This window comes from Protopterus annectens, chromosome 3.part0, assembly GCF_019279795.1.
Source record: "Protopterus annectens isolate FY-2018-M chromosome 3.part0, PAN1.0, whole genome shotgun sequence".
Classification (NCBI taxonomy): domain Eukaryota; kingdom Metazoa; phylum Chordata; order Ceratodontiformes; family Protopteridae; genus Protopterus; species Protopterus annectens.
Genome location: NC_056731.1, coordinates 1,712,044,905 through 1,712,060,058, shown reverse-complemented (window position 1 = coordinate 1,712,060,058; position 15,154 = coordinate 1,712,044,905). Strand labels below are relative to the sequence as shown.

At 38.8% G+C, this 15,154-nt stretch overlaps 1 protein-coding gene across 1 annotated transcript in view; it reads left to right on the top strand.

The window, feature by feature from the left end:
• Positions 1-15,154, top strand: part of GPLD1 (glycosylphosphatidylinositol specific phospholipase D1) — an 871,054-nt gene that overhangs the window by 290,906 nt on the left and 564,994 nt on the right. The window contains exon 7 of the mRNA XM_044065746.1: positions 2,291-2,345. Within this exon, the coding sequence (XP_043921681.1) occupies positions 2,291-2,345 (55 nt within the window). The remainder of the gene's footprint in view (positions 1-2,290; positions 2,346-15,154) is intronic.

Genomic DNA, 15,154 nt, shown 5'->3' with positions numbered 1-15,154 from the left:
CTAGCCCTGACTTGAGCATTCCAAACACACGGTCTATAATGATCCTGGTTTCTGCATGTGCCTCATTATGGCATTCTTGATTGGGTGTGTGTGCATTTCTGATGGGTGTCAGCCATGGCTCCAGTCCATAGCCAGCATCCTCCACAAGATGGCCATATGGGATGTCCCCACTGGCAAATGCCTGGTACAGCTCTGACGAATGCCGGATGTGGGAGTCGTGATAGCTTCCAGGGTTGCCAGCACATACATTCATGATAATGCACCGGGCATTGCACATGACCTGGCAGTTGATGGAGGGGAAACCCTTGTAGTTTACATAGACCCTACCCTGTTCACCAGGTGGTGCTTTGATGTGGATGTGTGTGCAGTCTATCGCACCCAGTACCTCTGGGTAGTCTGCTACATGGTGGAAGAGATGCATATTGCTGGTCCTCTCCTCACGGGTGTTGGGGAAGTAAATGTGCTTACTGGCATGTGGTAGCATGGCATCCAGGAACTGGTGGAGTACCCTGGATGCAGATACCTGTGAGACCCCCATCATGCCCCCAATAGGTCTTTGGAAATTACCTGTAGCTAGTATTCTTAAGGCTACACATACCTTGGTATCCACTGGGATGGGTTCCCCTCTGTTGGCTGTGGGTCTGCGTTGAGGCTGCCATAGCCCGATGATTTGCTGAAGTATGTCTTTGTCCACCCTGTAGCGCTCTATTATCTCCAGATCATGTAGCCCCTGGTAGATTACCCTGGGTCTGAACACTCTTCTCTTCCTCTTCAGTCTGGGGTGGTTGTCAGCATTATCCTCCTCACCGCCCTCACCCTCTAGCACATACTGATGGATCAAAGCAACTGCAGCCCCTAATACTTTTTTGGTTAAAATTACCTTGCATGTGTACACCAGTGGTGCAGAGTTTGTGGAAAAAAACAGACTGAAACGTGTTTGCACAGTTTATACTGATATGCTGCAGATGCTGCCTGTATGATTGGCTGGCTATAATACATTCCATCTGCTTGCTATTTTATTTATACTTGATTGCTTTTATTCTGCTATTTTCCTTGTTTTTTCCTTTCCCATTTCCGCCCCCTTTTATGCCTTGAGGCGCACCGCGCAAACCCGCTGCCCAAATGTAAACAGTTCTGCTATTTCTGTTTTTTTTTTATTTTGTTTTAGACCCAGTGCGCACCGTGCAAACCTGTTTAGCTAAAGTAAACACTTTGCAGTGGAAATGGCCCTCACCTGGACATGAACACACTCTTCATTTCATCGAATAAGTCAATACAGCTCCAGACACACCCCCTGGCTTAGCTGTGCTTAGCTAGGCTCAACTGGGAGCCGTGGAGCTCCAATGTGTTTACACCAAGCATGACACATCCCATTTTCATGTCAGCTGCTCTTCCTGGTTACACTGCAGAATTATATCTCCTACACAGTTAGGTGCAGCCAAAGAATGGTCTCCCATTTAGCGGTTCAGTAAAATTTGCACATTTGCATACCCCACTGCATTAGTCTCTGGTTACACCTCTATACCACAGCCTTCCTCCTTAGCAACCAGTGTTACCTGTTATTGTTTTGATTCTGCATGCCATAGACTACAATGGCAAAATGCAGATTTCACTTAAAATTGTCTTTTCACATTTTTTTGTTTTGGGCATGATCCTGTTTGCGCACCATTGCCCTATGCTTACACAGCCGAAATCGGCCAAAAAAAAAAAACTTTTATTTTTATAATTTTGCAATACTTTCCCATGTCAAAGCCATTGGCATGCATAAGGATTATAATACATGCCTCAGTTTGTGCTGTCATGCCTCCATTTTGATTTTTGCATAAATGTATTCGACTAGTAGCTGAATACATTTCTGCTGCGGACACTATTCTACCACGGATGCCTGCCTGCTTACTGGATCGCTAATTGAACTAATTTGCATGATTTTCACCAGCAAATTAGGTTATTAGCATAATCCAGTTGTGTCCATGGCAGAATAGTGTTAGCAGGCTTGTGCACACCACCAGCCTTGTTTACTAGATTGCTGGGCAGCCATATTCCATGCAGCAGCTGCTGCACTATTCAGGCAGGGCATTTCACCGTTATTGAATCCCGGGGATACTGTTGTGCAATTACTGGTCAAGGTGTTGTTTCAAAATCTAGAATTTATCATCTATGATATAAAAAGTATGTTGTTTTTATGGCTTTAGTTTTGTCAGAATAAGATTTGTGTAATAATACTCTTAACCTGATAGTAGATGTACTGACCACATTTTTCTTTGCTTGTTTTTTTTATTTTTACTGTCAGGGGGAGATGTGATTGCCCTATATCAGCTCAACTTTGACTATGTTCAAAAGGCATGGTAAGACAAATGTATTTAGTCATTCTGAATTCTTTACTTTCCTGCTGTATGTACATTACATTGTATTATTAGTCAGTACACAGCTCAGGACACATAACGGTGATGTTACGGCTTAGGTCTGCACAGCTCTCTTGTCTGACCCTCCTTTTGCTTATATAGCCAAACAAGATATGTACACATATTCAGATTTATAAGATATAATTTTATTTCTGTATCTGGATAATACTAACCACTTTAACATCAATGCAAAATCTGGTGGTCATGCATAATTATTCATTTGTCTGTGCTAGTGTTCACCTCTTCACTCACTAGTTATTCCAGATGTTAACCAGCCATTTGTGAAGAAGAGTTCAAGCTGTATACAGTCCTACATATGTGAATACATATATATTGCCTCCTAGCTTTTATTTGCTTGCTGAATATTGTAAGGATGCTCGGGTTTGGAATGCAATGCTCTGTTACAAAAAAAGAAAACATTAATATTATGTCCTTAAAGCAAAGTCCATTCAGTCTATTCATACCAGCATGATGACATTCAGTAACTCAACAGCTTTGAAAAATGATGTACATGCTAGAACGTGCAAAATTTTTTAAGTAAAGCTGGATCAGTTCAGGTTACTTTTTCAATGCTGTCACAAGGATGTTGAAAGGGGAAAGGAGTCAAGAGGGAATTTTTACTTTCATACCATAAGACGTCTCATCGTTTTGTCAGTTAATGATCCATTTTAACCCAGACGAACTGAGAATGATTTGTTCATTTTGTATTTTCTAAGATAGCATTTGGCAAATGATGAGGCCTATTTCTCTGAGGAGGCTTAGGCTTGTTTCAAGGGAAGTCCAAGTAAATCTGAAAATGTTATGTACAAAAAACATTTACTGCCTGATATTGATTTTAATCTTCTGAGGTCAGACTAAATGCAGGATAACGGTCAATAATATGTTTTTGATCATAAATTAATGTACTTGTATTTGATAATAAATGCAGATTAACAATATACTAAGAAAAATCTTGTTTTTTTAAGTCTGTGTGCATGTATGTGTGTGTATATAAATATATATATATATATATATATATATATATATATATATATATATATATATATATAGATAGATAGATAGCTATAGCTCTCTCTCTCTCTCTCTCTATATATATATATATATATATATATATACACACACACATTGGAATGTGTGTGTGTGTGTGTGTGTGTGTGTGTGTGTGTACTTCCATTCCTGTGTGTGTGTGTGTGTGTGTGTGTGTGTGTGTGTGTGTGTGTGTGTGTACTTCTATTCCTGTGTGTGTGTGTGTGTGTGTGTGTGTGTGTGTGTGTGTGTGTGTGTGTGTACTTCTATTCCTGTGTGTGTGTGTGTGTGTGTGTGTGTGTGTGTGTGTGTGTGTGTGTGTGTGTGTGTGTGTGTGTGTGCGCGCGCATGTGTGTTTCTGTGGATAGACTGAGGGAATAGATTTTTCTATCTCTTCATTATGGATTTTTTTTGCAGTAAATAGGAGCAATAAGCCAAGTTATTCAACATGTTTATGCCAACCTTGTGAAATATAAGCAAAAAGAAAGTGTCTGAGTGAAGTTCACCCTTTCTGTCCACAGACTATAAGACAAATCTCAAAGTTCTGCTTTGTACTGTTAGGAAACATACAGAACTTATTGGTTCATAGGTAAGTACTAGGCTAGCTGCCCTTGTGGGCCATTTTAAGCCTAGCCAGTTTCCTTTTTGTGCTCAAATTAACTTATCTCTTTTGGTTAGAGACTAGCCTTACCAATCCCATGGTCAATAATTATATATTACCCCTAATAAGAATAACTGGGATCATACCACAGATAACTTGAGGGGACCTGTGCATAAGATAAAGCATTTAGGAGCCGCCTCTGTCCATTAGTAGTACAGGGAGCAGTCCTTGTGTAAATTTTCTATTCCCATGCATAGATCCAAGTTGAGCTTGAATATGAACAGGGATGAACTTGCTTTATGTAGATAGGGAGTCTGTTCCAGAGCAGCAATATCCTCTGCAAGATACACCTGTCTCTCCAAACCATTCTGTTAATGTTGCAGAAGACGGTTAGATCCCTAGACAGAGTATTCCTGATGCCATTTGACTTGCTGATGTGCAGTAGATCCATCAGTATTGGACCAGAGGATGCCTTTCATGCCAGACACAGATTACTTCTTAGCAGTCTGTAGGATACTGAGTAAAGTGACAGGGCTTTGAGTCAGTCCATGTAGGACATGTTGTTTAAACCTTTGTATCCTTTGAGTAAGGTATTTCTGTGGGCATTCCACTTGTTGCATATATCTAGACAGATACATGCCAAATGGTGTATTACATTTAATAATTGGCCTAATGAGGGCAGAGCAAAGGGGGACAGTGACATCCCTAGATATAGACACAATCCCTTTTTTTATAAGCTGTGCAGTATAAAAGGACTTTCTTACAACAATGGACACATGTTCGTCAAAAGTTAGGGTATATCTACATAAGTTCCCAAATCCTGAACAACTGGGTCAACTCTTAGGGTCATATTGTCATTGCAATAGTTCCCTGGGGTAGATGACTTTCTAAATAAAGGATACAATAACTCATTTTTTGATATTTAGTTTCAGTCCATGATTTTGGCACCAGTTATCTATTTGTGACAAACCTTCCTACAGAATGGTTAAGTCATTTGGGGATTCAGTGACTGCTCCTAGCTTGCAGTCATCTGCAGACTTAGCCAGCCAGAGCCCATTGGTATTGGCTTTTACTTCAGAAAAGCAGATGCCAAACAGGAGGGGTCCCAGCAGAGAACCCTGGGGAACTCCACTGGTGAGTTGTCTCTTTGTGGAAGTAACCTTCCCTATTTTGATTTCTTGCATTCTATCTGTGAACCAGTTGGCAGTCTAGTGGATGACATAGGGGTTTATTCCCAGTTTATTTAACTGTTCTACAATGCCTGAGTGGGGAATTATGTCAAAGCTTTGTCTAGGTCGAGGTATGAGGTGTATACCATTTTGCCTTCATCCATTGCTTTGGTGACCTTTTAAAAAAATCCACCAGGTTGAGTAAGCATGACCTGCCCTTGATGAATCCAAACTGAGACAAGTCCAGTGTTTGGAGGTTTCCTATGTCCGGACTGATTAGTTCCATGATAAGTCTTTCCATAGCTTTGCATATGAGGCTGGTCAGACTTATGGCTCTGTAATTGCCTGTCTCTGTAGAAGATCCTTCATTGTGCAGGGGAATGACTGTAGCTGTCCTCCATTCATCTGGTGCAAAACCTATATGGAGGCTGAAACTTAACAGTGTTGTTAGGGGAATGGCTAAATCGTGCTTTGTGCTATTTAAGATTCATCCACTGATATTGTCAGGACCCATCAATGCAGTATATTTAGCTTTTGATAGCACATTTAGGACTTGGTTTTGTGTGATAGCTGTAGTTTTCCAGTTTCAGGTATAGCTTGAAGGGGGTCCCATTCACATTGTTGAACATTTACAAGTTTGAACGTTATATGATTGAAACCATATGTTCAAACTTGTAAAACTTTGAACGTTTCAATGGAGATCTCCGTAAGGGAAGCTTTCCCTTTCCTGCAATGTTGTGCCATCTTGGAGTTCGTATATTTAAGTAGTGGGGGTGGGGTGGGAGGTGCAGGGGGACTTGCCCCCCCCCCCCGCTTACAACCTTCAGGTAAGTTTTTTGTGTTTTTTTTAAATTTTTTATATTATGTTTTTGAACTTTTAAAGTTTGAATATATGGTGTTGACCATATGTTGTTCGAACTTTTAAAAGTTAGACAATGTGATATAGACCCATTTGAAGGGGAGAGAGGGGTAAAGTTAGAGCTCATTTTATCAGTCAGTAAGTTCACTATATCTTCACCCTGAGTGTAGGTAACATTATTCACAATCAGCTCAGCACATTCCTTCATTGTGCTTTTCAGATTACAAACATAACTAAATAATGTCTTGTGATTGGCTTTAGCTTGGGTATCTATTTTTGCCTCAGGCATGGCTTTGGTGGATTTTATTAACTCATTCACTCTGGAGCAGCTCAGAAAAAGCTGGAACAACAGTGCAGCCTGAGCTCATTTTCAGAAAATCCATTTCTAATACCATACAGAAAACAAATGTTGATAACTCTTTAACTATAAGAGCTACACTAAAAATGCAAATGCAAAAGTTGATCAGCAGACACTGACGTTTCCAACAGTGTAAATGTTGATAGTGTATATTAAAGTCATTATTAAATATTTGGCAAGGAATGCTGATATTGTGCATATTTTTTACCTTTTTAGAAAAGCAAAGCACAATATCTTGGGGAGTGTACCATGTAAATGTATACAAGTTATATTTAATTTGTTTGTATGAATGACGGCTTTAAAATTATACCTTAACCATTACTGTGTGATGCTCATTTACAGAGATATTCACAAAAATATGATTAATATAATATTTCTCATAATTGATAAATAAACAAAGCATAATATCTCATCACCTGTAACAGACAGAGGCTACATATCAGTGTAGAAGTTGTGCGGCTCAATATCAGCTTCAAAATGATGCATCATTTGTGTCATCACCATGCTCCCTTGCAAAGATATGGGCATGATAATGAGAAGCATTGAAAATGTATAATTTTCATAACCCTACAAGACTAAAGAAACTGTGATATCTATACATGTGTACAGTGCCTAGACACAGTTCTTTTACCATGGTGTAAGGAGTAATACTGTCTTCAAAATGAGGTATTACTTAGCACATTCAGATGCTGCATTACAAAGTTATGTACCAAAATATGAAAAAAGTCATAATTTCCATAACCTAAGTCCAAAACAAACTTTGATATCTGTATATATGTACAAAATAGATGCACAGTTCTTTTACTATGTTGGAACAATGAATACTGTCTTCAAAATGAGGTATTACTTAGCACATTCAGATGCTCCCATTACAAAGTTATGTACCAAAATATGAAAAAAAAATCATAATTTCCATAACCTAAGTCCGAAACAAACTGATATCTGTAAATGTGTACAAAATAGACACACAATTATTTTACCATGTTGGAACAATGAATACTGTCTTCAAACTGAGGTATTACTTAGCACATTCAGATGTTCCATTACAAAGTTATGTACCAAAATATGAAAAAAAAATCATAATTTCCATAACCTGAGTCCTAAAAAACTGATATCTGTACATGCGTACAACATTCAGACCCAGTTGTTTTACCATGTAGACACATATGATTGTAAATATACACATTCTTGGTGTAGCCAATATACTGCTGAATGGGTACATGCAGAATGCTTATTGACATATTAGATTGTATGTGCTAGCACTCTCCTGAAACAGTTGTTCTTTCTCAGCATCTTCACCAGCTCCTTACAACAGTCATTTGCCAAACTCAGAAAAATATATATTTTACACAACACATTTCATAACAGAGTTTTACTTACCATACTGTTCCCTACTTGGTCATGGGTGTTTTCCATTCTTCTCACAAGCTGCATATTACCAATCCTGCATAGCTCTCCTCACACCATTGTGGAGATCAGTCAAGAACAACGCAATGCCCTCCTCAGTTAGGTGAACGCCATCCATTCTGAACAGGTGAACATCTTCTGCAGTGATGCTGTTATGACAGATTGCAGATCCGCCGCCCCTGTGCATCAGGCCATGCATGAACCCATTCTGTAAACATCTGGCCTTGTGTGCTGCCCGTTGACTGTTTGCTGTTTTCCACATCTGTCGAGGATTTATGTCAGACCACACAAAATGACAACATGGCCGCCATGACTGCAGGTGTTCAAAAATTGCTGTAATTTGAAACCGTAGCCTTCCAAGTGTTTGACTGAGGACATCATTCCCTCCAATGTGCAGCACAAGAATGTCGGGCTCAGGGTAGATGCAACACTTCTCTTCCAACAACTGCAGTACTCCGCTCCAATGCATACCTCTTCTTGCAATCCAGTATACCTTCACACTGGATGTGGGGAAGCTCAAGTTGTACTGGTTTTCAGTTACGGAGGAATGGCTGGCAGCCCAGTGAATGTAGGAATGGCCGCATACCCACACTCTCACTTGTCACTCTCCTGCTCGCGAAGCCATGTCAGTGTCAGAAGGTGGATGAACCTGCACAGGAAAGAAAATGCAAACAGGTTACTGCTGATGTTTGACAGATGTATTGGAAGACTACATATATATGTATATCACATGCATTACCTGGTTAGCCCATCCAAATCTTCACTCCTATCCACTCTGCCTTACCTCTGCCTTTTCCATTTACATGTGTACATTCCGCAATGGCCATAAGGAGTGAAAGGGGGGAGCTAATGTAAACCCTCTTGCCCTGACCTACATACATTTACTACACCTGAAGGGAGAGAGACTGAGTGGAGAGCTACACCAAAATAACATGTGAACAGACCAAGACTGACCCAGGCTATGTCTTTTTTGCATGTGTCCTTCCCCACAGGGAAACATTACATCACAGTGGCACCACCCGAGGCCATGCTTACCTAGGACAGCAGCACTATGGGAGTGAGCTGAAGAGTCTCCAAGTTCTCAGCCTTTGAAAATCAGTTATTTTTCTTATGTTGTCAATTGTCATTCTATCCTCAGCCTTGTGGGCCAGAGTCCGCAGCTACCTTAGACCCTGGGTAGCTCAACAAATAGATATGCAAGTACTCTTACAGCTGAAATGTGCCTCACAGATATCACCCACAAAGATATATTGAATATATGGCGAAATTGAAGTGTATTAACCCACCAGATGCGCAGTAGCAAACCCCGCCCAAACCCCACCTGCGTGCATTTTGACTGCACCGCCCACCGTTTGATTGAAAGATGCCACCATAACACAAGGTAATAGATGTGATATGCGAAACAAATAATTTTTTTTTATTTCGCAAAAGTCCAAAGGCAAGTACTGTTTGGCCAGTTAACAGGAAAACACATACATTTAGCATGTGCCTATTTCTTTATTTTGTGAACTTAGGCTAAAAACAGACACCCACAACATGTTAAAGTAACATAGGAAAGGGGTGGGAAGGTTTGTTGACTGAACTGATAAACAAAATACTTCAGTAGCAGTCTGACTGCTGCCAATACTGGTTGAACTAAAGTATTCTCATGGAAACTACTTCAGCTGATTGAAGTGCAGCAGAGCTAATACACTACATTCACTACTTCAACAGGAGTAATTAACATGCCAAGATCTGATACTACAGAAACAGAAGGATAAATGCTGAATGAGGCCAGGTCCCTTTACCTAACCAATTCTTAAACTTAAATAAATTTATCAGTAAGAACAGTTTCCAAACAAAGAGTTATAAAAGACTATGTGTAAGAGTGTAAGAGTACAGAAACAAGAGTGCTGTTGTGGGGAAAGTTACAGAAAACCCAGTCCAAATATTCTGAATGCACATAATAAACCCTAGTTTTTAACCACAGTTGCCCTTTAACTGGTACCCATAGAAACAGGCCACCCAGTCAGGTAATTTTGGCCATACCTACATTAACTAGTTGTGGGAGAAAGACAACTGAAGGGTAAAACTCTGGTCATATACTGCTATTTTCCATTTGTTTACTGTGAAGGTAGGCTAGTAACTTGTATAGTTTATACAACAGCCATGAATAAAATACATAGTAAGATTCACTACAAATAAGACCATTACATTAGTATTGCGTGTCAATCAAGGCACATTACCGTTGTTAATCCCGCCCTCCCACATGTCAATCACGGCGGGCACGCCCATTCCTGCGCAAACTCGGTGGTGGGTTAATACACTTCAATTTCGCCGAATATTATATATATATATATATATATATATATATATATATATATATATATATACACACACACACACACACACACACACACACACACACACACACACACATACACACACATACGTATATATATATATATATATATATATATATATATATATATATATATATATATATAAAACCTATTTCATAACAAATAAAGAACAAGACTATAATCAGTAACTCAACTAAATGACTTCACTTTTCAAAAGCACAGGAAATATTTTACCACAACAGCACAGGATAGGCTCAAATAAATAAAGACAACATATGAGTTTGGATATTGTCATTGCCTTACAATTAAAGTAAACAATGTAAAATATATTCTTCCACATACACACAAAAACATGAACAAAGTATAAATGTATACCCCTAAAAGAGTCATTGTGTAGTATATCATACGACTGTAGTAATTTATAAGAAAACCATTACTGATGCAAGGTACTAAATAACATATATATATATTCATATCCTTCATACAGTCTACCACAAATCCTCTTATTCTAGCAACTTTCTCATGTAAAAACAACACATTTATTCTAGTAACCAAGTTAAAAAGAACAATATTTAAAATCTATGTCCCGATTTTGTGTCATACATTTGTAACATTTTGAAATTGAAAAAAAAATGAAATAAACTGGTGTGTGAAGAGGCTTGCAATGACTCAAAGTGGAGAAACACCCAAAGATGGCTTGTGCATTCATCAGTGTGGTAACTAATTCTACATATGTGAATAACAGTGACAGCTGCTGAGAGTTTGGCCTGAAAAGTGATAATGAGTCAGTGATATATTGTAACTACACTTATTGGTAATATGCTAATGACCTGCATTTTATTCCTGCAAAGTTTATGCATGCTCAGACACAGGTGCTAATTGCTCCACATAACCTGTTGAGTAGGCATTCATTATATTACCTTGTGCAGCTGCTATGTAACACAGAGTCATTATCATCAGTAAGGACAAGACCTGAATAATTCAGTAAAAGACTATATCACTTAGATACGAGCCCTTCCTCCCACCAAATTTCCACACGTGACTGACAAACTCAAGAAAAATGACCAAAATATAGGGTAGCTCCATGCTGGTAGTAGTTAGCAAATAATTACGTTTATCTCAGTCAGTCAACTACTGAGTATAATCAGAAATACACTAAGACTAGCAAAACTGTCAAACTTATCTGGCTGATCCATTTAAAAGTATTAATTCATGTTATCTCACCTAACCATTCCCTCTAAGACAGAAAAATTGTCTAAAATATCCGGGTGAGCAATGTCAAGAATCAGAGAACAAGCCAAGATCAGACCTAAATTTTGCATGAAAAGCCCTTGAGCGTTTCTAAAAAGTGTTGAACACCTACACCAGAGCTGCTCACTATAAAAAGCTCATCAGCCCTTGGTCATAAGCTAATGGCTGGCAGGCAGCCAGTTGCTCAGCTTGGGTTACCTGGGATAGCTCTTCTGTACTGGCTTTCTCTAGTATTTTATTGGGCACACACGGCTAGGCTTATAAAGACCTTCGGGTCAATAGCCCAGTAACCACCTGTGAACTTATGAACTATACAGTTTTAAATCAGCCACAAAAAGAAGAGAAGTCTTTACAATCACCAAATGAAGCATTCACCCAAGCAACTCCTTCAATAAAATGTATGTACAAGCACCAGAATGAAACATTTACCCAAACTGACCCTTCAGTAACATTTCCTGGTATGTACAAACACCAAAATGAGATATTCACTGAAGCAAACCTCTTATGTGCAGGTAGGCAATTGCACATTACCTGTTGAGTGACATTCATTATATCTCCGGGTACATGCAGGTGTAATATAATACTGAGCCATTACCACCAGTTAGGAATTATGTGCAGGAATTAGAGTACAACTAATGACACTTATTTACAAGGCATACCATCCTTGTAAAGTGTGTTACTACCACTGGTTACTGGCAAGCTGCTCAGAGCTTCAGTATAGGCACACAAACCAGTTGCTAGACCAGAATATGAAACCAATGTCAGTGGTACTACACTTTGCTAATTATAGCATACCTTAATGAATGCAATATGTGCAATGAGCCTCCCTGGTTTGTATTGCACTGAATCATATAATTTTTAGTGTACTCATTTATTTACATGTTGATCAGTTTAGTCCACTACGCCAGCAGCCTCATTTAAAAGGGCCCGAGGTGGCATTTACACACACTAGACAGTTTCCCTACTTTTTTTCAAAAAGTGCTGTAAGATCCTTTACATCCACCTATACTACCACCAGCTCCAGCAGACTGGGCTTCAGTTTAATGGCTCATCTGAAAAATTTCTTATTACTTTGACTTGTAGGCAGAGTGTACAGTAAAGTGCTTTCCTACAGTCAATTAATATTTGGCAACCTTTTGGCAAGTGGTTTCTTCTCATCTGAGAATCTGAGCACCTCTAGTATGACCATTACCTAGGTTTGTAATAGTCTGCCACCTGATACCCTATTATTTACCTATAAAACTGACATACAAAATGTTACATCCTGGTTATCCTGAACATAATATTCACATAGATATAACATAATGGGTTAGACCATTTCATACCACTCTCAAACTCTTAAGAAGCCTGGACAAAGGAGCAACCAGGGGCTAAATTTATATATTTATTTTATAAACTTAGAAAGTTGACAGACCAAGAGGGTTTGCATTAGCACTCGAGTCTGAAACTCAAATGCCCGTCATTACTTAGTGTCTTTAATCCTCAGTGATCTACTAGAAAACAACAAATCCTATGAAGACCAAAATATTAGGCAAAAATCAGTACATTTTATGAAGTTTTGTGAAATTCTAGACACTTGAGACGTATGGTTAGTGGTAAGCCAACTTCAACTATCACAAACTGTTTTATATGTCTGAGTTACTCAGTAAAAAACACCCTTGTTATAGGTTGCGTTAAAACAAAATATCTCACCACAAAGCTTCATAAACATTGCTTGACCTGTTTACTTGTTTCACAAACTCCCTGATATCACTTACATAAATTTAGCCATTAGGAAACTGCGTGCAAGCCTCTATAGCTAATAATATTCATAACAGTCATGCCAGCCCGTAGCTCTTAACTTTCTTTCTCCAAAATATGGGAGCACTACCTCTCACAATGCAGGGCAAATGTGCAAAATAATTACAACTAGGAAGTTCCCAGAATATTAGTAGTATTTATTCATACTTAAAAGAAACATTAAAACATTCTTAGCAAAAAAAAAAAAAAAATGTGTGACTGAACTTTCAATACAGAACAATCTGCGCAATGGAATGCTTAAGACTCAAAACATGTCTTACAGTAAAGGTACAGTTGAGACGTATGTCCAAACGAAATTTTTGAAAGGATATTCACAGAAACAACAGTTCCCTAGTAAAATCGGGAATCTCAATCCCACCTGGCCAAAAAGATAAAGACTGATGAAAAAGAGCTAGACAAGCAAGTAAACCATTACTCAATGAGCAGCTTTAAGTTTGTGGAGCCTGTTTTTCCACCATGAAAATAATTTAACTTCATGATCTGCTGAAGTAATGCCTCAATATGAAGGAAGCAAACCGTAAGAATAACATTGGTTTCCTCTGCCGCATTTGTTAGGATAATCAACAGAGACATACTTACATTTCTTTAAGGGCACCGAACCTTAAAAAAATGTTCAAACAATAACGTGCAAAGTGAAATATGCCATTGTTTGTTTTTATTATTTTTTTGTCGTAAACTACAGACTCGTATATCCATTGCCTGGCCAACCCTATCAGTCTTATTAATAAGAGGAAAATAACTACACAGACACTACCAACTTCACCTCAAAACAAGCATGTGACATTAGACAGAATGACTGCAAACCCCTTTGGAAATAGATATGTGAAGCGACAGAAAATTGTGAGAAAAGTGCCTACAGCTGGAATGGCATTCAATAGCTTACCTGAAAAAAAAAATAAGCTGTTCGTTTGCAGGCCAAGCTGGAGGAAAAAATAATTAAACCGAGAAGCTCCTCCTACAATCTGACAAACCGGTGTGGCTCTCTAACAGCGATCCATGCACAAATAAAATAGAGGGAATCCAGCAGCAGGTAAATCTCCAAATATCAGCAAAAAGAAAGGAAGTACCTGCTGCTGGACCCTCCAGTTATGGCTAGGCTTGTATAGGCCCTAGGGCTGATAGCCCAATACCAACCTATGAACCTATTTATCTGGGGAAAACAAAAGGAAATTAGGATGGGGTGGATGTGTTGTGCAAGTGATGGCTTGGATTGCAAGAATCTGATTGGCTGTCACCACTTGCTTACTCGAGAACTTTTAAAGCGGATTTTATACAAGATCTTTAATGTAAACTTAATGTAAAAACACGCTGAACTGTAAGTATATAAGCTAAATTAAACATTCACTTACGATTTCAGCATGTTTTACATTAAGTAGATCTACAAATCTGCAGTACACTTTCTCTCGCTTGTGGAAGGCACTCGGAGGTAACAGCTTGTAATTTGTATCTTCTCATAGCACACTCGGGTTTAAGCACACATGAGAAGGTACTCAGGGTTAATGAGTAAACCATGTGGGTTTGTTTCTGGGGTTTGCCTTGCTCTTGCTCCTACAGGGAACAGCTGCATCCATGCAACTGTTTGCATGCTGGTATAGTGTGGTGATGTACATTTCTGTGTTTCAGTGAAGTTGACTAGGTTTGTTGTGGATTTGAAGCTTGCCTGTGTATAACTTAGGAGCAAGTAGTTTGTCTTAAAGAAATTTCTAAAGGTACATTGTGTGGAAGAAATCTCTGATTTCAGTTTTATTTCAAAAGAGACTTCTTTATAGTCAGATCTAATAAGCGGTGAAGATATGCAAGGGATGGTGTAAGATACTCCCCGATTAGTTTGGGCAAGGTCCAAGATGTTATTCATCCTAGTGGGTACTCTGACTAATTGTTCTAGGGGATCTGTACTAACAAAGGCCAGAAATCTCAGTGCTTGTTCACAAGAGGTGGT